At 32.9% G+C, this 22,048-nt stretch overlaps 2 protein-coding genes across 12 annotated transcripts in view; one reads left to right on the top strand and one right to left on the bottom strand.

Annotated features, from left to right (window-relative positions):
- Positions 1-22,048, top strand: part of LOC141406526 (uncharacterized) — a 122,795-nt gene that overhangs the window by 95,002 nt on the left and 5,745 nt on the right. For 2 of the 8 annotated variants that reach the window (XR_012413417.1, XR_012413419.1), the window contains exon 3: positions 18,551-18,825. The exons of 2 other annotated variants lie outside the window; for them this stretch is intronic. The gene's annotated coding sequence lies outside the window, so the exon portion shown is untranslated. Of the gene's footprint in view, positions 1-14,740; positions 17,970-18,550; positions 18,826-22,048 lie in introns of those variants that run through there. 4 more of the 8 variants (XR_012413418.1, XR_012413422.1, XR_012413423.1 and 1 more) reach the window with 4 other exon arrangements.
- Drl-2 (tyrosine-protein kinase derailed 2) overlaps positions 16,707-22,048 on the bottom strand; it is a 205,591-nt gene continuing 200,249 nt past the window's right edge. For all 4 annotated transcript variants that reach the window (XM_073992140.1, XM_073992142.1, XM_073992141.1 and 1 more), the window contains exon 12: positions 16,707-18,108. In XM_073992140.1, coding sequence (XP_073848241.1) covers positions 17,997-18,108 — 112 coding nt within the window. In that variant the 3' untranslated portion in view covers positions 16,707-17,996. The remainder of the gene's footprint in view (positions 18,109-22,048) is intronic.

Genomic DNA, 22,048 nt, shown 5'->3' with positions numbered 1-22,048 from the left:
AACAGAAATCAAAGTTAGTCAACAGCAGGTCTTAAAGTGAACTTATCCGAAGAAATAGGCACCCGAAGAAATGGGCAAATATACTCCATATTCAAACCTGATCTATATCTGGTAAATATATTAGGATGCGTAAATTATGGTCCAAATCGGTCCTTCCCTTCAAGAGTTATCCTGCACACATTTTTTCCGAACATTTTTGAACTTTTGTGGGGGAGGTACCTGAAGGAGTGCACCAATATGGCTTATCTTCGAACTTAAACTGAGTTTGGACAAAATATTATGAAGGCCAAATTTTGGATCAAATCGGCAGATCCGTGCACTCCAAGACTCATAGGAGTTTTTCTGAACCATTCAGGCTATTTTCTCAGGAAGTATGGTTTAGCCCCTGATGAAACTTGTACCGCAGTATGGGGGGCCGTGAATACATGTTGCTGCAATAAAAATCAAAGCGATTCGAGAGCAGGTCCTAAACTGAACTTATCCGAAATTTTGTGTGGGAGGTACCCGCAGGAGTGGACCGATTGAGTCCATATTGGAACCTCATTTAAGTCTGGTAGAAGTTTCACGATGTGCAAAGTATGAATCAAATCGGTTAATTCCTTCAAGAGTTCTCGTGCGCACAAATTTTCCGAACATTTTCGAACTTTTGTGGGGGAGGTACCGGAAGGAGTGGACTGATATAACCCATCTTTGAACTTAAACTAAGTTTGGACAAAATATTACGAAAGCCAATTCTTGGACCGATTGATCCGTTCGTGAGTTATCGTGCGCACCAGCCAGACAGACGGACGGACATGGCTCAATCAACTCCAAATTGTCTGAAACACATTTCGTCCAAACATACTTTGGGTCTAAATCGATTATTTCGATGAGGCACATTTTACCCTAGTTAGCATAAATGCTGAGGGTATAAAAATTCAATATTTTTCGTGGGTCAAATAATTTGTGATTTTGGATTGGTGACATTTTTAAAATTGAAAAATACGCCAAAATTTGGAGTCCACATTCATGTTCGTTTAGGCTGTTATTTCATAGGGCCTGAACGACGATTTATCACACAGTGCAAAACATCTGTCCAGCATGCGATCCGCACAATACACTAAACATTTTCAACTGCCCTGCCTCACAACCCATCAAAGCCGCCACATTCCCAGACCTGGAGATAGAGTCTGATTAAGGAAAATGTGATATGCCGTTACATATTTTGCATTATAGATGTGTCTGAAGTCATTAACTACTTTAAACTTTCGAAATTGGTCCTTCTACAGGAAATCTTGCGAGTCTATACCGCTCAATCAGATGGATGTGTAAAACATCGTTTAATTTCAACGTGGACATTTCAATTTGGTCGTATTCATATGTCAAATTCGGGTTCTTAAGCATTTTCCTGGTATTAGAGGGGCGTGATTATCTCGGCTGTGGTACATCAGGCGAGTTGCAATAAAATATTAAATATACTTTCCCTAAGCATAATTTCTTCAGTTCCACCTTCGACATCAAAAACTCATCCACCCCAATACACACAAGTATTGTTGATGTTTATACTGTTGTAAGGACATACATAGTTCAAAAAACAAAAACAACAAACTCATACCGACTAATTTTTTGTGTATGTTCCGCTTAATGATGTTATTTGTACAGGTTCTACTTTCTGGCAGTGCATGTGGTCGAGTGCAGTTTCAAGAAGGGGAAGGGGAGTAATAGGTACTGAATGTGGAATGATTTCAGCTATTTAGATTGTATCCTGGTAATGATGAAAATTGTTGTTTTCACGTTGTTGTTGCTGTTTTCATTTCATTCATTTTTATTAATTAAATATAATGTAATTAAATGCTGTTGATCATTATTATTAAATTGAGGAAATTTGTGTAACCGAAATAATAAAAAAACTTAAAAATTCCTTTAAATACTTACACATACATACAAATAAATTGAAATACATACATATAAAACTTGAAAGAAAACAAGTGCAGTTTCTTACATTTACAAATAACTTTGTTTCATTTAAGTTTCTTTTAAGGTTTCTTTTACTTTGTTTTGCTGTTTTGTTTTTGGTTTGCTTAGAAGAAAAATTCACATGAACATTTAAGTTAATATTTAGTTTAAGTTAAAAGTGCTTAAGAGGATTTCGTTTTTCATTTTTTGGTTAGTTTCACTTTTTTTTGGAAAAATGGAGTATAATATGGTCTATACTTAAAGTAAACATGAAAAAGAACAAAAATATACACTCATGAGTTATTTTTTTTTTTTTTTTTAACACAGTTACACAAATACAGTCGTTTTATTTTTCTTCACGGTAGATTTAATTTTGCGTTTATTTAGATTGTTTACGAATAAGTAGTTGTTTGCTTAGGTATTTTATACATGTGGGTTATTGTAGACTGCATATTTCACAGGTTATGTTGCTTCAGGCCATATGATTTTAATGCGTTTAGTTTTCATAAGTATTAATTAATTTGAAATTTTCCATGGAATTGTGAACAGTTTCCAATGTAAACTAATATAGATAAATTCATTTTAGCTACTGAAACTAAAAACTAAATATTATTTTAATTATGTGGAACTTTAAACCTAATAACTATTGAAATCTATTAGTAATTGAATTCGACCCAATAATTGTGTGTTATATATTGAGACATAACGGTGGTAATTGAACCAAATATGGACTTATTTTCAACAGCAATTACAAAAATGTTGATTTCATATTAAATTAAAAGGTTTGTTAAATCCAAAATGGCACAACTACAAAATTTACAAAGCCGATAGCCGTAGTAGCGGCTGCTTTTAGCTATAAGTTTACTATAAATTTTTAAATTTTAATAAATATTTAAATAAATAAATAAATAAATAAATAAATAAATAAATAAATAAATAAATAAATAAATAAATAAATTAATAAATAAATAAATAAATAAATAAATAAATAAATAAATAAATAAATAAATAAATAAATAAATAAATAAATAAATAAATAAATAAATAAATAAATAAATAAATAAATAAATAAATAAATAAATAAATAAATAAATAAATAAATAAATAAATAAATAAATAAATAAATAAATAAATAAATAAATAAATAAATAAATAAATAAATAAATAAATAAATAAATAAATAAATAAATAAATAAATAAATAAATAAATAAATAAATAAATAAATAAATAAATAAATAAATAAATAAATAAATAAATAAATAAATAAATAAATAAATAAATAAATAAATAAATAAATAAATAAATAAATAAATAAATAAATAAATAAATAAATAAATAAATAAATAAATAAATAAATAAATAAATAAATAAATAAATAAATAAATAAATAAATAAAAAATAAAGTAATTTTTCCCATATGGCGGTTTGTCAATACCAAGTCTAGTCTGAATATATTCAAAAAGACCAATAACTACGGCTCCATAAGCCGCTAGAGCCCTGTTGTTACTCTCTTTGACAAAAATCCTCTCTCCACCCATAAAAAATATGTTTGTACCCAAACAAATAAAATTGATATATGTTACAAAATGTTGCAAACATATATTTGTTTGGACACAAACAAATTATGTTTGGATCCAAACATATATTTGTTGGCAATCAGTCCCAAACAAATATTAGTTTGGATCCAAACATATTTCTAACATATATTTTTCTGCGTGTATTAAAGCCTAAAGTACCATTCATTCCTTTTGTTATAAAAATTTTCCGCACAAACCATTTTGTTTTTTTTTTTGAGAAAACTACTTTGAAAGGAAAAAAATTCTCAAAAAGTTATTTCCTGTTGCACGAATGAATGAACTTTTGCATATTAATGACTAAAATGCCTTTATTCCATTTAAATACTGGAAAAGGTCCCGCACACACCACTTTTAATTTTTATGATATATGAAATAAAGTTATAAATAATTATAATGATATATATGTAATAATACGATGATAAAATTAGTGAGAAACAAACAGTTATGTCATTTTGGTTATGTCATGTGTCCCTATATCTTGTTTTCAGTTAAATATCTGCTTACAGTGACTTCAAAAGATTGTCAAAAGTTCTTAAATCAATAAACCAATTTTTCACAGTACTATAGGATGGTCCTTTATCGAATGTTGTGAAAAATGATCGGACGAAAATGTCCACAAGGGATTTTTTTTTTTTCAAAGTGATTTTTCATGTCATTGTAAACAACGCAACATATGGTCGAACGTCAACCGTACTGAGTACGTTTAGGCTAAAAATTTTAAATTTTCCAATGAAAATGTCAATTGGCGTCTGGTTACACGTACTGTTGCTTAGGCTACAAATTTATCTGGTTGCCCTCGTAACTAAAGTAGAAGAATAACTCTGACCTATTTTTACTACATTTTTATACCCTCAGCATTTATGCTAACGAGGGTATATACACTTTCATACGGGCAAAATGTGCCTCATCGAAATAATGGTTTTAGACCCCAAGTATGTTTGGACGAAATGTGTTTCAGACAATTTGGAGTCGATTGAGCAACATCCGTCCGTCTGTCTGTCTGGCTGGCTGGTGCGCACGATAACTCTCGAACGGATCAACCGATTCGGTCCAAAATTTGGCTTTCGTAATATTTTGTCCAAACTTAGTTTAAGTTCGAAGATGGGTTATATCGGTCCACTCCTTCCGGTACCTCCCCCACAAAAGTTCGAAAATGTTCGAAAAATTTGTACGTACGAGGGCAAGTCCATATTTCCTGAGAAAATAGCCTGAAAGTTGCACAAAACCCCTATGACACCGTCTGTAGTGGTTGGAGCGCAAGATATCTCTCGAACGGATCTGCCGATTGGGTCCAAATTTTGGCCTTAGTAATATTTTGTCCAAACATAGTTTAAGTTCGAAGATAAGCCATATCGGTCCACTCCTTCAGGTACCTCCCCCAAAAATTTTCAAAAATGTTCGGAAAAATTGTTCGTACGGTAACTTTTGAAGGGAGTGACCGAATTGGTCCATATTTTACACATCCTAATATTTCTACCAGATATACTTCAGGTTCAAATATGGACTATATTTGTCCACTTCATCCAGCACCTCCCAAACAAAATTTCGGATAAGTTCACTTTAAGACCTGCTATCGAATCACATTGATTTTTGTTGACGCAACTTGCATTCACTGCCTCAATTACGATGGTAAACTTTTTTCAAATCCACACTGCTTGAGCAAACAGGCCGAAGGGTGTAAAAACCCCCTATGGCACCATATGTAGTGGCTGGAGATCCACATCCATAATGGTCAATTTCGATCCATTCCTTTAAGTATTTCCTCCGCAAAACATTTGCTCTTTAATCATAATCAAGATTTTTGTTTTTTCATTACGATTTTCATACGCCCAAAAATTTTAAAACCCTCTAAATACATACGTTTTTTGGGAAAAAAGATGTTTCAATATACACAGGCTGAGTGTATATCTCTGTCGGCCATGCCGACTGATACTTTTTTACTTGTTTTCAACTAATTCACAAAATAAAATTGAAAAAATATGTTTTCTTTTTTGTTTTTGCTATTATATGTAAACAGATTCGTATAGTTCGGCATTCCATTAGTTTTTTTGCAGTTCTTCTTGATATTCTCTATTTCATCTTTTGGCAGTAGTTTTAAAAAATTCTCGCCTGCGTCGAAAATGGCAAACCATTATTTTTGAAATCCTTTCAATATGCCTAGTAAAGGTACGGATGTGCTTCCAAACTTGTAGTCAAAAACCTCTTCTAAGACTTTTAAGACGTTGTGTCGGGTCGCAAGGTTCCGGAGCTCTCGACCTAACATCTGCTCCAAGAGGTTTCACGCTCCATTGAGTCTCCCAGTATGCTGTATGTATCGAAGCACATAGCAATGACCGAGCTGGCGAGACTTGAAAGTTGTGAACGACATGGAGGAGAGAGGAGTCAAGCACATCACAATTAATTACAGAAGACGAGCAACCAAACCAATAACAAAAACTAGCTGTACCCAGGTGGCTCCAAACCCACATTATGTCAGTTCCTTGAATAATTTTAAATAAGAATAAAATGTAAATGACATGGTTTTTTTACAATAGGCTCCATTTTCGCCCTAAGGGGTACCTATTAAATTTTTTCTAGATATTTGCTTCATTATCTCGAATTTGGAGATACTTACTTACTTCAATTTGATGTATTCTACGGGCAAATAGCTTTAGCCGTTCCAGAGATATCGGTCGCCGAAGTCGCCACATATCCTGGAAATCGAGATTTTCAGAACTTAGAGCTGTGTGTATGGTGTAAGAGGAGACGCAGAAGCTTTGATGGTGTGTATGCCGTAAATCACGTGTGTTTCGTGCTTTGTTGTTGTTAACCAAAGTAGCAAACGAAGATGAAAAGAAAAAAATCGTATTAATTATGTTGTTCTTTTTATACCCTCAGCATTTATGCTAACGAGGGTATATACGCTTTCATACGGGCAAAATGCGCCTCATCGAAATAATGGTTTTAGACCCCAAGTATGTTTGGACGAAATCCGTTTCAGACAATTTGGAGTCGATTTAGTCCGTCCTTCTGTCTGTCTGGCTGGTGCGCACGATAACTCTCGATCGCATGTGCCGATTCGGTCCAAAATTTGGCCTTCGTAATAGTTTGTCCAAACTTAGTTTTAGTTCGAAGATGGGTTTTATCGGTCCACTCCTTCCGGTACCTCCCCCACAAAAGTTCCAAAATGTACGGAAAATTTATGTGCACGATAACTTTTGAAGGGAGTAACCGATATGGTCCGTACTTTGCACATAGTGAAAAATATACCAGACTTAAATGAGGTTCCAATATGAACTCAATCGGTCCACTCCTTCGGGTACCTCCCACACAAAATTTCGGAAAAATTCAGTTTAAGTCCTGCTCTCGAATCACATTCATATTTATTGAAGCAGCAGTAATATATGTAATTTTTTTTTTAGGGGCAAGCCCAAACTTCATGACAAAACAGCTCGAAAAGTTTAAAAAACCCACCGCATCATATGTAGTGGCTGGAGAGGACGATGACTCTCGAACTGATCAACTGATTTGGTACAAAATTTGGCCTTCGTCATATGTTGTCTAAACTTAGTTTCAGTTCGAAGATGGGCAATATCGGTCCACAACTTCCAGTACTATTATTAAAAAAATTTGGTCCACTCGTTGGATCTCCTAATAATTTGTCCAAATTTAGTTTTACTTCTAAAATCTCCCATATCGGTCCCCTCTTTAGAGTACCTCCCCCACAAAAGTTCAACATTTGTACCTAAGTGCAGTTTAGGGCCTGTTCAAAGATCCTTTGGAAATGTGTAGCGATGCTATTCGTCGTGGTCCTGTATTACGTTTTCCGTGGACAAGTCCATGCTTCCAGGCAATTCACATAGGCTGAGGGTATATCTCTGTCGGCAAAGCCGACTGATACTTTTTACTTGCTTCTTCAGTTTTCTAAATACAACCGTTGAGTAAAGACGGTAAAGTGAGTGAATAAATCAGTGTTTTGTCTTTTCTTAAAGAAATTGTGCTTTTTAGTAAATTAAATGTCCAATACATTTTATAATTGGACATATTATGATTGAGTCAAAAAGGTGAATGGAAATATTTTATTGGACAAGGAATAAATCGCATTTTATATTGGTAATTACATCAATACCTTTTTCATATACATACATAATAATAATTGTTCCACAAACATCCCAGGCGGGACAGGGGAGACTTCTCTCTTATCAATGAGTGCACCCCGATTCATATTAGCTCAATAATATGGGACCTACTGTTTATAGCCGAGTCCGAACGGCGTGTCTAAGACACCACTTGTAGAGAAGTTGTACAAGGCTGAAATACTCAGAAAATGTCCCAACATTACTGACTGATTGCAAATAAATATATGTTTGCTGCAAAATATGTTTGGGACATATGTTAGAGAGGCGTTTTTTTCCTCCGTGTAGGTAAAGTTCATTCATTCTCACTGCAGGAAATCATTTTTGAGAAAAAATTTCAAAAGGTCATAACGCTAGTGTATATATCATGCTGAAGACTACTTTAGAAAACCATAAACTCATTTTTGATAATAAATATTCGCGGCTTCATTATTAGGTTATTCATTATCGTGCAACCTTCGTATTTATATTACAATGGGTCTAATTACGCTTATGAATAGGCAGAATGTCATCTCAGGATAGCACCCCCAATTTGAAGCCTCTTTCTTGGATATAGTCCTTCCATTCAATTCCTATTCAGGATTAGTGATGCGTATTCTTACGACATACTGTTTTGAATCTGTATGCAATATTATTTTGATATGTCTAAGAAGAATGTATACCTTGCTTTAGTAATATCCGACCCTCAGGAGTTTTTGGCATATCTCACATAAGGATGTATTTTGATGAATATTTTTCTAATTATAATAGTCTGTGAGTCCCTCTCTCGTCAATACCGATTGATGATTTTTATTTTGTTTGTGTCATTGTAATCCAATAAAAGTATGCAAATTGCAGTATTTTTTAAACTTCTGAAAATTACTTACTGTTATTTCTTTATTACCTATCGATGCGAATTAGAATTATGGTAAAAATCAATTTTATTTATTTAAATATTACACACACATCAAAGCATTTGACCAGAAGCACATAGCACAACCTTTCTCAATTAAGGATATTTTGAGACAATTTTATAAAATTAAATGTATTTATATCTTAAAACTAAATTATATAAATACAATCACATTTATTCGGTTTTTCCTTTTCTGTTAACAATCGTTATCCTTTTCATCATCATCAACAAGAACTTTTTTTGAAACAGTTTCTTCTTTTCATTTAGTCTAAAAACAAGTTGTCGATAGAGAAGTGCAAGGAAATCTAAAAGTGGCAGTTGAAACTTGTTACCAACCTTTATAATGTAAACACGTGCAATGATACACATTCACACAAACACACAAAAAACAGTTCTATAGTTGGGACATTTTTAGTTAAAATCTCTCAATTTTTAGTTTCAATTTGTATTTGAATGTGGATTTGATTTGCTTGACTGCCCAATCAACCAACCGACCAATTGAACTCTTTTTTTGTCAATTTTCCATATGAAAAGTACTGTCAGTTTATTTTCTTCTTGTTATAGTTTTATTTCAGTAGTATTAGTTTTTCTATTGCAGCTGTAGTTGTAGTTATAGTTTTTAGTGGCCGTTGTATAAGTATAGGTTGCACATATACACACATGCATATGTATTTCGATAGAGAGTAGTGGCGTTTGCAAAGTTTGTAGTTTTGAAAATATTACACTAGTTTACAAGTATATGTGTATTATTTTAGAAGGTTGAATTGTACGGTTATCAAAATTTACTATATAAACCCATTGCAATTGACTATGGATAATGAGATTGGTTTAAAATATTAAAAGCTGCTCATATCGGAATTACAGTGAAATGGTCAGCAAACCGAAACAGATTGCTAAGTTGATTATTTTTGGATAAGAGGTTTGCTACATACTTATTTAGATTTAATTTAAAACTGGTTCAAAATTTTCAAAACACTTCATATTACGCGTACGATTATACGACGGTTTTGTGCTAATGGAAATTTCTGCTAAACTAAATTCTAATAAACACTAAATTGAGTTAAATTGAATAAAATTTTGTATTTAAGCCTTAAAAATGTGGCCATCTTTGCTTTCATTGAAATTACTAAATCTTCATTATGAATTTGGAATGACGTGGCGGCAAAATATAAGGTTCTGTCTTCCTCTTCTTCTCTGTTGTCCTGCTACCTCTTCATATATCGTGTCATTGGAATTCTATTCTTTGGAAGAAGAGAATAATAGTAGGGCGGGGTCGGGGTCGACTATAAATTAAATTAAATTTGTAATTGATTGACGTAATTGGCTTAAAATCTGGCCGAACCATTCTTTGGAGGTTTTACCAAGACGTAAACCTGTATATATATTAAAAATTTTCTAGAAGGATGTTTTATACCCATAAATGAGGACAAATGACAACGAGGTACTTCGAACGGATATGTGACTAAAACTTTCAAAATACAACAAATCGGGCAATACAGTTCTATGGGGGCAATATCAAAGCGTGGAATCAGGAGTTCGGTATCGAAACACTTTTAGTTTGACTCCAACGCCAGTCCAATTTGTTCACACCTACGACTTTGGAGACGACTCCGAATACAATACATTCAGTTAACGTCAAGCATCATCCGGCAGTATCTTTACCAGTTTGAAAAGAATACAAATGAACCCTACGTTAATGATAAATCTTCCAGGGCGTTCTTTAGCTTCCCTAATATTTGTATTTAAACTTTTAGCCGACCACCGATGTATGAAAAAATTAATCGTGGTATGTACCCGAAGTAGTGGACCGATATAGCCCATAGTCATACCCGATTTATGCCTGGAAGATGTATAAAGATGTGTAAAGTGTGAACCAAATCGGTTACTCCATCGAGAGTTATCGTTCACATCATTTGAACGAAAGTGCTAATATGAACCAGGTTTGGACAACATGTTATAAACCGCAAAAGTTTGGACCATATACGTTAATCCGTTGGAGATTTATAGTGCGCACCAGGGAGACAGGTGGACGGACGTACACGTCTATGATGTTGTACATTCTTGATCCTATCAGAGTGAGTGAGGATAATGAGGATATATTAGCCTAAATACTGAGGGTATAATACAAGTTATTAATTATTTTTCTAAACTCAAGACTAGCCATTAGACTTAAACATTTGCAACTACAGAGTCATGCGAATGTTACCATATTAAGTCATGAAAACATAACCGTAGGCCGACATAATAAAAAAACATTTGCTGTCTAGTCTGGCCCGAAGTCATGCGCAGTTGTATGGACTTCCAAAGATGTATGTTTTGAATTCAAACTAAATAGAATGGGCTAAAACCATTAGTACGCAAACATCTTAAAAAAATAATGGCGAAAATGTATATATTCGATGTGTTTGGTTTGCTTTACAAATGAATGAAACAGTTTCATTAAATAAATGAAATAGTTTCATTAGATAAATGAATGAGTTTCATTAGATAAATGAACCATTTTTGAAATTCTTTTTTGCGTTTTGTATTCTTTGTAAATCTGTTAAGTTATAAAATTTGTCTTCTTATTATTTTGTCTTTATTAAACAAATTAAATTTTTGGCAATCATAAAAAGAACACATTTATGTATAGGCAACATACCTATCTATAGAATCACATATATAAATATGTATGCATGAATATTTGCCAAACCTAGCAGAAACGTCATCAACTGTACAAAAATTCGCTACTGTCGACGATTGGCGTTGGTATACATAAATATTCATCCACATTAAAAATAATGTTCTTCTCAGTTCTTTTTAATTGTTTGTATTGTCGTTGATTGAATTCCATTTGTGGTTGCGTATGAGTATTTAACAAGCAGAAAAAACACGTGTTGGCAATGCAACCACCGCACACTGGTCCCAACCTGCGACAAAAATCGAAAAATCTATATCAGCAAATCTCTGCGACAATTCAGCAAATTTTCTCTAAACATTTTATATTTTAATATTCCAGCACTGTTTTTGTAATTTATAACGGTATTTAACAAAACAATACAGAAGAAGTTGACATTTGCGTATAATCTCTTAAAAACTTTAAAAACATCAGTAAGGTTGTGACTTCTTACACGGCAAGTAACTCAAAATTGAAAGGATAAAATAATTTTTTTCGAAATGGAAGTTTTAGTGCAAGAGTTTCTAATTACTTTTACATAAAAATGGGTACACATTATTCGCATAAAATGTGCTGGAAATCGCATTTTTTATAACACTTTTTTTGTGGATGTTTTTTCCAAGTCCTAAAAATTGAAGTAAGGTTTTACTAACTTCGCCATCCTTCGCCACTCTCCAAATTTTTTGAGGAATGTTCGAAATAGTATCAAGTTTACAAAAAAATTGGTTCCAGCTGCATATATTTGCGCTTCCGTGTGTGGCATTAAAAATACTGACGATGCCTCTGGTCGTTTCAGTGAATATGCGTATTACTATATTCTCAGTTTCTTCTTTGTTTTGTGTTTTAATTGTTTGTTTTGGTTTTTTTCTTTAAAGATTTAGATATTTTTGTTTTGGGATCTTCTTCTGAGTGTATTTTTGTACATTTGTATATTTTATATATATGTATGATGCTACATATAATATGAAAAACAAGTAAAAATGTAAAGTTCGGTCGCACCGAATTTATTATGAAATATTCTGACCTCAAATGGAATAATTTGTTTCTTTTCCTGTCCACGATACCAGTCGGAGACGTTTTTTGACCAGTAAGAACTCCAAAGAGCAAATTACAACCAATTCGAACCGAAAATGCAGATAAAAACCTCAAAATAACTGAAATAGGGAGGTACCGTAATATGAGGGCTATACCGAAACCTGGACCTAAGCCCACAAGTTTTGGCGCAGAAGGTTTTTGATCATTGAGAACCCCAAATGGCAAATTACAACCAATTCGGGCCAAAAATGTTGATAAAATCTTCAAAATACCTGAAATCGGGAGGTATCGTAATATGAGAGCTATACCGAAACCTGGACCTAAGACCACAATTTTTGGCGCAGAAGGTTTCTGACCATTGAGAACCCCAAATAACAAAGTACAGCCAATTAGGGCCGAAAATGTAGATAAAAGCTTCAAAATACCTGAAATCGGGCGATACGGCTACATGGGGGCTATAGGAAAAACTGGACCCATATGTATGATTTTTTGGCTAAAGTATTTTTGACTTATTTTTAGCATATGCTGAAAAAATCAGATTGATCCGACGATTATAAATATTTTTGTCGCACCTTCCCACACAAGTGGGACCACTGTGCAGCGCTTTCTTAGCTACATTGTTTTAGTTTGCGCTAAACCACAGTCAAGTGTGGATGAAAAAAAGTTATTTTACGTCTGGTGTTTTCAACTTATCACAGTTTTGATGTGTTTAACATGAAAAGAAAATGTAAATGTTATTATACCCTCAGCCTTTAGGCTAAAGGGGGTATTTACACTTTGATACGGCCAAAAATGTGCCTCATCGAAATAATTGTTTTAGACCCCAAGTATGTTTGTACGATATCCGTTTCAGACAAATTTGAGTCGATCTAGCAATGTCCGTCCGTCTGCCTGTCTGTCCGTCTGTCTGTCTGGCTGGTGCGCACGATAACTCTCGAACGGATAAATCGATTCGGTTCATATTTTGGGTATCGAAATATTTTGTCCAGATTTGATTTAAGTTCGAAGATGGGCCATATCGGTCCACTCCTTCACGTACCTCCCCCACAAAAGTTCAAAAATGTTCGGAAAAATTGTCCGCACGATAACTCTTGAAGGGAGTAACCGAATTAGTCCATACTTTGCACATCGTGACATTTTTACCAGACATAGATGAGGTTCCAATATGGACCCCATTTGTTCACTCTTTCGGGTACCTTCCACACAAAATTTTGCTTAAATGCAGTTTAAGGCCTCCTCTCGAATCGCTTTGATTTTTGTTGCAGCCACTTGTATTCACTACCTCCATTACGACGATATAATTTTTTTCAGGAGCAAGTCCATATATCCTCAGAAAACGGCACGAAAACTGCAAACAACCCATATAATACCATGTGTCGTAGTTGGAGTGCACGATAACTCTCGAACGGATCAACATATTTGGTTAAAAATGTTGGTTCTTTCAATATTTTGTCCAAACTTAGTTTAAATTTGAAGATAGACCATATTGGTCCACACCTTCCGGTACCTCCCCCACAAAGGTTCAAAATTTTTTCGCCAAGATTGTGGGCATGATAACTCTAGGAGGGAATAACCGAATTGAGCCAAACTTCGCTATTGGTAATATTACTTTCAGGCATAGATCGAGTTTTAATATGGACTATATCGGTCCACTCATTTGAGTACCTCCCACACTAAATTTGGAAAAAATTATAGTTTAACAACTCCTCTCTGATCTTATTAATTTGTGACGCAGCAGGTTGCACTTGCGGCCCCTGTTACGACGTTGTAATTTTTTTTCGTGGGAAAGTCCATACTTCCTGAGATAATGACCCAAAAAGGTCCAGAAAATCCTACCGGCACCACATAAACTGGCTAATGTGTAAAATAACCCTTTAAGAGAGAAATCGATTTAGCTCAAACTTTGTAAATTGAAAAGTAAAATTGTAATATATTTAAATTCAGAAAATTAAGTCCAACATATTTAATTATATAGTCTGTAAGGGCCTGTTTATGTATGTCGATAAGAAAACGAATGCGGAAGAAAAACTACCAAATTTGAGTGTGTATTTCAAATTAGTTTTTTGTTTTGAAGCAAAAGCAAATGAAATAATATTTCAAAAACTAAAGTTTGGGTGTCATTCATGCGCACACATTTTCGTTTCGAAATACATAAACTGGGGGTAAGGAAAATATCCATAGACTAATAAAACAAAAATATTTCCTACAGATTTGTATTAGGTCCGAATATGTACTACATCGGATCACTCCTATGGGTACACCCTACCCAAAGTTTGGAAAAAATGCACTCGTCTTGGATCATTCTGAATTTTGTTGCAACATGTAGTTTTTTGCGGGCCTTTCCATCCTGGAAAATTTTCCCAACAGCTAAAAAACCTACAGAAGTATTGTGTTAACATTTTTTCTTCGGGTACGTGGCTGAGGGTATATCTCTGTGGGCTCAGCTGACTGATACCTTCTTACTTGTTTTTTAGGTGTTCAGTTGTTCTTTTAAGTGAATTTTCATTTATATTTTTCTTGTAATGGAAGCATTCAATAGAAAATCTAAAGATGAGTGGAATGGCGGAGAAACTGTTACCATTGGCCAACGAAGCATCTCTCACTTAGAAAAAGAAAATGTTGTATTGTTGTATAGTTTTCTGTCCAACGGCGAAAGTTAAAGGTAAGTTAATGTTTAGAAAGAAAAACAGATAAATTACTAAAAATTGTTTTATGGTTTAAAATTTTGCTTACAGATGACAACGCTCAAAAGGATAATTAACTTCGCTGAAAGTAAGTATAAAGGGTTTCTAATAATGTGAAATGAAAATTCAAATAATGGTTAAATTATTTTTTGTAGTTTTTATGTGTTCGTTTATTTACTTTTTTTAATTTTCATTTATAGTTGCAATGGAGATAAAAATAGAAAATCCAGTGATCAGTGGAATTAAGCCGACTGTCCGAGGCCAATGAAGCACTACTCCCTTAAGAAAAAAAGCTGTATCCTAACATCGTGGACGTACACAGGGGATGGCTCAGCGGCAGGTGAGTTATTGTTTAGAAAACCAGTCAATTTGTTAGAAATTTGTTTATTGTTTCAATTTTACTTACAGATGACAACGCTATCATTAATGTGCTTAATACCTGAGGTATTAAATATGACTTGTTGTATTAATGGTCAAAACTAATTGCAATAAACTGAAATAAACATATTTAGCATTGACTTCATTTTTGTTCATTACGTGAGTATGAAATGACTTCATAACATGATTGAAATCCTAAGTTGTGTCAATGAAATTTGTCATTGATTTTGAACCAACGCAAGCCTTCATTGCATAAATGAAGAAGTGTCATTACAACAATGAGAATATTTCATTGCAATAATGAAAAAGTTTCATTGCATCAATGAAGGAGTTTCATTGCATTAATGAAAAAGTTTCATTGCATTAACGGAAAAGTTTGATTGCATCAAGGAAGAAGTTTCATTGCATCAATGAAGGAGTTTCATTGCATTAATGAAAAAGTTTCAATGCATTAACGAAAAAGTTTCATTGCATAAATGAAGGAGTTTCATTGCATGAATGAAGGAGTTTCATTGCATTTATGAACAATTTCGTTAATTTTACTTCAATGAAACTTTTTTCATTTATTCAATGAAGCTTTACGTTGGTTCAAAATCGACGACAAATTTCATTGATACAGCGTAGGATTTCATTCATATTACGTAGCTTTTTCTTTCAGTGGAAACTGTGTCTGCAGTGGAATTATGCTCTTATTGTTGTTTTGAAGAGTATACTTATATATTTTAATAACAAAAAAACTAATAAACAGATTTGTTGCCGAAAATTTGCTTTTTGCTTACCTCCATGTCATTTGAGCAAAATAAAAATATGGAGTGTGGTGAAATTCAAATGTTTTAAAAATAGAACATATCGCTCATTTAAATTGTTTAGTTAGCAATTATTTCCACGAATTCTGCTTTATCTTGTGTAAAATTTTCATGTTAATATCTCTAAAATTCAAGAAGTTACATCTTCTACAGAAATTTACTTTACTGGCATCTGGCTAGTTCTTTGCAAAAGGTGGTTCAAGTAGTTCTTTCAGTTTTTGCCTACATTTTTTTAAATAAGGAAGTTACATTTCAATTTCCAACTTAAAACGCGTTTTCTCGAAACTAGACTTTTTGAGATGTGTCACTCTTTGAATATAAGACCGATATGTTTATTTTTAAACCTCTAGTGGTCATAGAATAACTAGCCATTTAGTGCGACACGCCCTTGTTAAAATAATGGGTTAGTAAGTCGATTTGTACGTTGTACACCGTAAAAACCCTATTTTGGTAATGGAATTTTTTTCTGGAGCAACTTTTGACTTCCTCGAATGTATATCACAAGCCTTCGAAAATGTATGAGGATTACTAATGTCAATACGTTTTATACAGGTTTATTTAAGTTTCCTAGGGAAATTTATATGTCACTACCCCATATACACAAATAAAATAACAAAAAAACACGAATATTGTTTTAATTATTGACTTTATTCGATTTATAACTTCATTCACAAACAAAGATAAACTTCTTCACTCATTTCGAAACAAATACTTGTAAACTAGTGTAATCCAAGGTTTCTTATAGACATCAGAGATACATACATACATAAAATCACAATCACATTTGGTTTGAATTATTTTTCTTGGTTTTTGTTTTTCTTTCTGTTTTTTTTTTGTCTTCTTCATTTATTGGGTTATTTGTATATTTACGTACATTTGTTATTTTTGTTGTAGGTGTTGGCACTAACCATTTGCATAGTTCCGCCACACCACACTAATAATACACTTAAGGATATGCAAAGTAAAGGACATTTAGAGTAGTGAGTAAGATGAGAGATGGTCATGGTGTGAGTGTGGAGTGAGTGAGTGAAGAAACCAAAAACAAACAAACAAAAAAATACTAAGAAAATACCATTGACTTGACACACTGATTAAGAAAACTGCCATCAAAGATTATTTGTTTTTCTTTTTATTCAAATTTTTATACATTACAGACACACGTTCTTTCTTCGTCGTTCTTCCAGTTCAAAAAGACAAACATACAGACAGACATACATACATAGGTACGGATATATAAATTTAGTTTTGTTAGAGAAACAGGATTACATAGTACATATCTTTCTTTATATGAGAGTGAGTGAATGAATGAATGGATGGATGGATGAGCGAATGAATAAGAGAAAGAGATACAGTAAGGATAAATTTTAGTGTTTAACATTTAAATCTTTGTTTAACTAGCCTAAGTGTTGTTGTAGTTGTAGTTGTTGCTTTTGCTATTTGTTATCTTAAGGAATTGTGTGCATGTTTTTGCCATTTAAAATCAATAGACGTTTAGTGTGTTTAATTTCCAAAACAACATTTGGTTGCCTGAAATTTATCCTTTGAGTTGTTTGTCTTCAACAACAGTTTCTTGTATTTATTCTTCTGGCCCTGCTGCTTCTTCTTCAACTACTACTTGTGTAGCCAAAGGCCAAAGAATATTCTTAAAGATTTCATTTACATTAAATAACAATAATTTTCGTATGTGTTAAATTTGTTCTTAACTATTTACATATTTCTATCTAACATTGTTGTTTGTGTGTATGTTTTAGCTTCTTAATTGGGCTCCCTGCCATCAAAAGAATAAGGATGCGTATGCAAAGAGGGATGTGGAGGTGTACAAGGAATATTCCAGCCGTTTATGCTCAGGTCCTTAACTGGATATTGAAGATGGGCATAAGTTGGTTCGAGGTTCGTTTCACAATGAGGGTGTTTAGCTTATATGTACATACTTAAGTCCTCGTAGAAATCTTGTAAATAGGCAATTAATTGAGGAAAGGACGGTCGTTGTTTTGGATCTACCAGCCAACAGCAGGACATAACTGTAAAGCTGCAATGATAAAATAATGTAAACAATTTTAGATTAGATAAAGAAAATTGAAAATAACTGTAACTAAAAATTAAAATACAATTCAATTAAAATGGACAACGATATTTTTTCTGATGAAACTTGATTTAAAACAATTTTTAATTTTAAAAATAAATTAAATATTTTTAAAGAAAATTGCGAAACTGGTCACTTGGCACTCCCGAAACACACATGAAGCGACGATACACATATTTTGTAGCAAAAAACTGTTTTTAATGTAAATTTCAGTAATAAACACTACATAATTTATGTATAAACATATTTATACCAAGGTTTAAAAATATTATAATTTTTTTAATTTGTTTACTCGATATCTTTGCTTTTTTCTTTAATTTTTCGCTTCTAGTCGTTTGATGTTTAATTAATATTTATTTATTATTCATATCAATTTCTATAATTTCAGATGTTGGCTGACATTTCCGACAAGCTATTTTCTGTAACAGCGCTGTGTTAACGCATTTCGCTCTTTAAATGGTCCATTAATTTCCAAAGTAAATTGATTTAATTAAAACAAACACAAATGATTTACCCCCCGATGTCATCGTTTAATTATAATGCATAATAATAATAATATATATTATACGTAAATGTATATGTGCATATGTGTTGTATAACGAAAATAAATACATATGTTAAAAAATTTGATTAATAAATGAAAATAAATACTGGGTTCAAAAAGTTTTTGTTGTTGTTTTATCGCAAAAAAATGTGCTGAAATGTAAAAATTATTACACGACTACTAATTAAACAAATAAATTACTTTTTATTATGCCGGGGGGATAGAGCTGCCGATTTGTTTGCTTTAGAAAAGTAAATAAAACTAACATTGATATTTAACGAAAAAAAGTGCTATGTTTATGCTTGCTCTTTTTGGTTGTGACATTTCTAAGAAATACATGATGTGAATATCATCAACTATTTTTGCGAATTTTTTTCAAGTAAGTAAAAATATCCATAATTAATCAATCGTATCATATGAGCATTGTCATATTGTATGAAATAAAAAAACGAATTAGGAAATTAATTATTAGTTACACAGAGTTAGTTAATAGTTAACTGTTAGAAAAGGTATCTGGGGCTGGATATGAGTAATAATCCCCCAATTTAAATTTAAATGAAAGGTGCTTACACCTGGGAAGTTTTTGCGATTTCTGAAACTACAATGTTCATAGATGAGAAAAACAAAAAATCGCCGTAGGGATTTTCAAATAAATCGTGGTCAAAGTTCACATTTTTATGAATGTTTAGATTTTCACGATTTTGCTTGGAAACCGCAAGACCTATCGAAATGGGATTTACGAAAATGTTGTAGCAGTGAAAATTCTCTACAAGATTGACCTCAGTGGTATTTTCGTAGGTTTTACCATTTTTGAGATAAAGAAGTTCAAATTGGGACAATGTACTGATTGTATGGCCTCCTGTAAAACAATGTCATGCAGGGTGCTCCCTAACTAACTTTGAATGAAAACCGCTTACACCTGCGAAGTTTTCGCAGATTCTAAAAATGCTGTGTATATAGATGAGAAAACTCCAAAAACAAGAAAAAATCGCCGGAGCGCTTTTTAAATAAATCGCGATTCATGTCGACATTTTTAGGTTTATTTTATTTTTTCGCGATTTTGCTTGAAAACCACAAGTCCTATCGAAATGGGGCTAAAGAAAATTTTGTAGCTGTAAGAATTCTCCAGAGGAGTGGCCGTTATTATTTGTTCCTAGGGTTTACCATGTTTGAGATATAGAAGTTCAGGTCACATTTTTAGGTTTTTTTTTTTTAGGTTTCAGGTAGGGCTAGAGAAAATCTTATTATTATTATTATTATTTATTTATTTCATTTCGTAACAAAGCCAATAAATAGGCCGTTAAAGTTACACAAAACAACTTAACATAAACTACTCTAGAATGTATCTTAAAACTATAATAAAATATATTTTTTAAATACATTAAAGAAATCTTCAATCTTAAAAAGAAGAAAAAAATATTATTAGTGGCCCTATACCCCTTAAAGGAGTTTAAAGAAATAAATATATAAAGTAAACATTAAATGAAATACCCAAACATACCAAAGACTCAGGGAAAAAAACAGAATTGAACAGTACAATTAAATTTCATGAGATTCAGCATACCTATATATTTTTCGTTTATACGTGGTCAGCGAGTCATCAAACTCTTTAAGAGAAGATGGAAGATAGTTATATATGCGCGCAATCCTAACAAGAAAAGATTTTTCTGAAACTGCAGTAACTCTTGGCATAGTGATTTGTACATTCCTATCAGATCTACCAAACGTAAACATGCTAACAACACATAGCGGAATTTTCAACTTAAGAATCTTATAGAAACATAACATACACCTCAATTTAACAAACTTACTAAAACTACACCCAAGGAAACTCTCAACAAACGAAGAGACATGCTGACGCCGCCCTAACGGATAAACATAACGTATAACTCTATGCAACAAAAGACGAACCTTACGTAAAACATACCCACAACAACCACTATAAATTTCAAGGCCATACATAAAAATTGGCATTACTAATGCATGAGCCACACGTGCCTTTATAACACGGGGTAACACGACATCCAACGCGTACAACTTTGTAAGAGCAAAGTTAACTTTGGATGTTATTGAACTGACATGGTTCTCAAAAGTCAGTTCGTCGTCAAGCACAATACCCAGACAATCTTATAGCGGTGAACATTTTCTATAAGGTTGGTTTTAGTCATTTTTTTCTAGGTTGTACCATTCTTGAGATATATAAGTTTAAGTTGGGAAATTGCAGTAATGGTAATACCTACAAAAACATCATCTTGTAGAGAATTTTCACTGCTACAACACTTTCCTTAACCCCATTTCGATGGGGCTTGCGGTTTCCAAGCAAAACAAGCCCTAAAAATGTGAATTTTGACCGCGATTTATTTGAAAATCCCTCCGGCAATTTTTTTGTTTTTTTTTTTGATTTTTCTCATCTATGAACATTTTAGTTTCAAAATCCGCAAAAACTTCCCAGGTGTAAGCTCTTTTCATTTAAAGTTGGTTCAAGAGCATCGTGTTTGATAACACTGTGTGTAATTTTTTGGGTCATGGTTTATTTACCATATTCTGACACCGCAGCGTGATAGAAGACCGAAAATAAGAAGATATGTGTCCCGGCGTTTTTCCCTTTCACTTCAACTTTCGCGGTTTTAGGCCCCAAAGATCTGAGGCCTTGATGTCAAAAGGAATTATTTTGTCAGGCACATATCTTCTAAACCGCTAAGAATTTGCTTTTACTCGTAGAGGAAAAGTTGTAGCTCTCGTCTTAAAGAATAATAATTGTGAACACATAAAGTACATTCAACCTTACCTTCAAGGTCAAATCGTCAAAGTCGAATTTTCCTTTTAATTTTTTCTCGGATTTTTGTCTATTGGTATCAAACCGATCAAAATTGAAGCAAACAACCAATTAGAAAAATGTACTTTAGATCATAGTTAACAACTTTCTAGAACATACGAACTCTGTAGATACGATTCTTAATGGTCAAAATGGCAAATCAAATGCGATTTTTATCCTCTTTTCTCGGTTCCGTTCTGGAACATGCGGAAGGTTTATGACCGGTTCTTAAATCTGAAAATATGCAAAAACTTTTGAAAATATTCGATTCTTATACTTTCCTAGAATCTTTTAATGTTCTAGAAAGTTGTTTATTGAAATCTTAGGTACAGTTTTGTAGTTGACTGTATCCTTAATTTTTTGGGCGGTTCGGTATTTGTGGACCGGAATCGGAGAAAAAGTTTTCCGGAAAAGAGAATAAAAATCGCATTTGATTTGAGAACCGTTTCTACAGAGTTCGTATGATCTAGAAATTTGTTTACTAAGATCTAAGGTACATTATTTTCTTTATAAACAAATACCGATGC

Source organism: Musca autumnalis, unplaced genomic scaffold, assembly GCF_047663935.1.
Source record: "Musca autumnalis isolate F117 unplaced genomic scaffold, ASM4766393v1 scaffold_5, whole genome shotgun sequence".
NCBI classification, from domain to species: domain Eukaryota; kingdom Metazoa; phylum Arthropoda; class Insecta; order Diptera; family Muscidae; genus Musca; species Musca autumnalis.
This window is presented reverse-complemented; position numbering and strand designations above follow the sequence as displayed.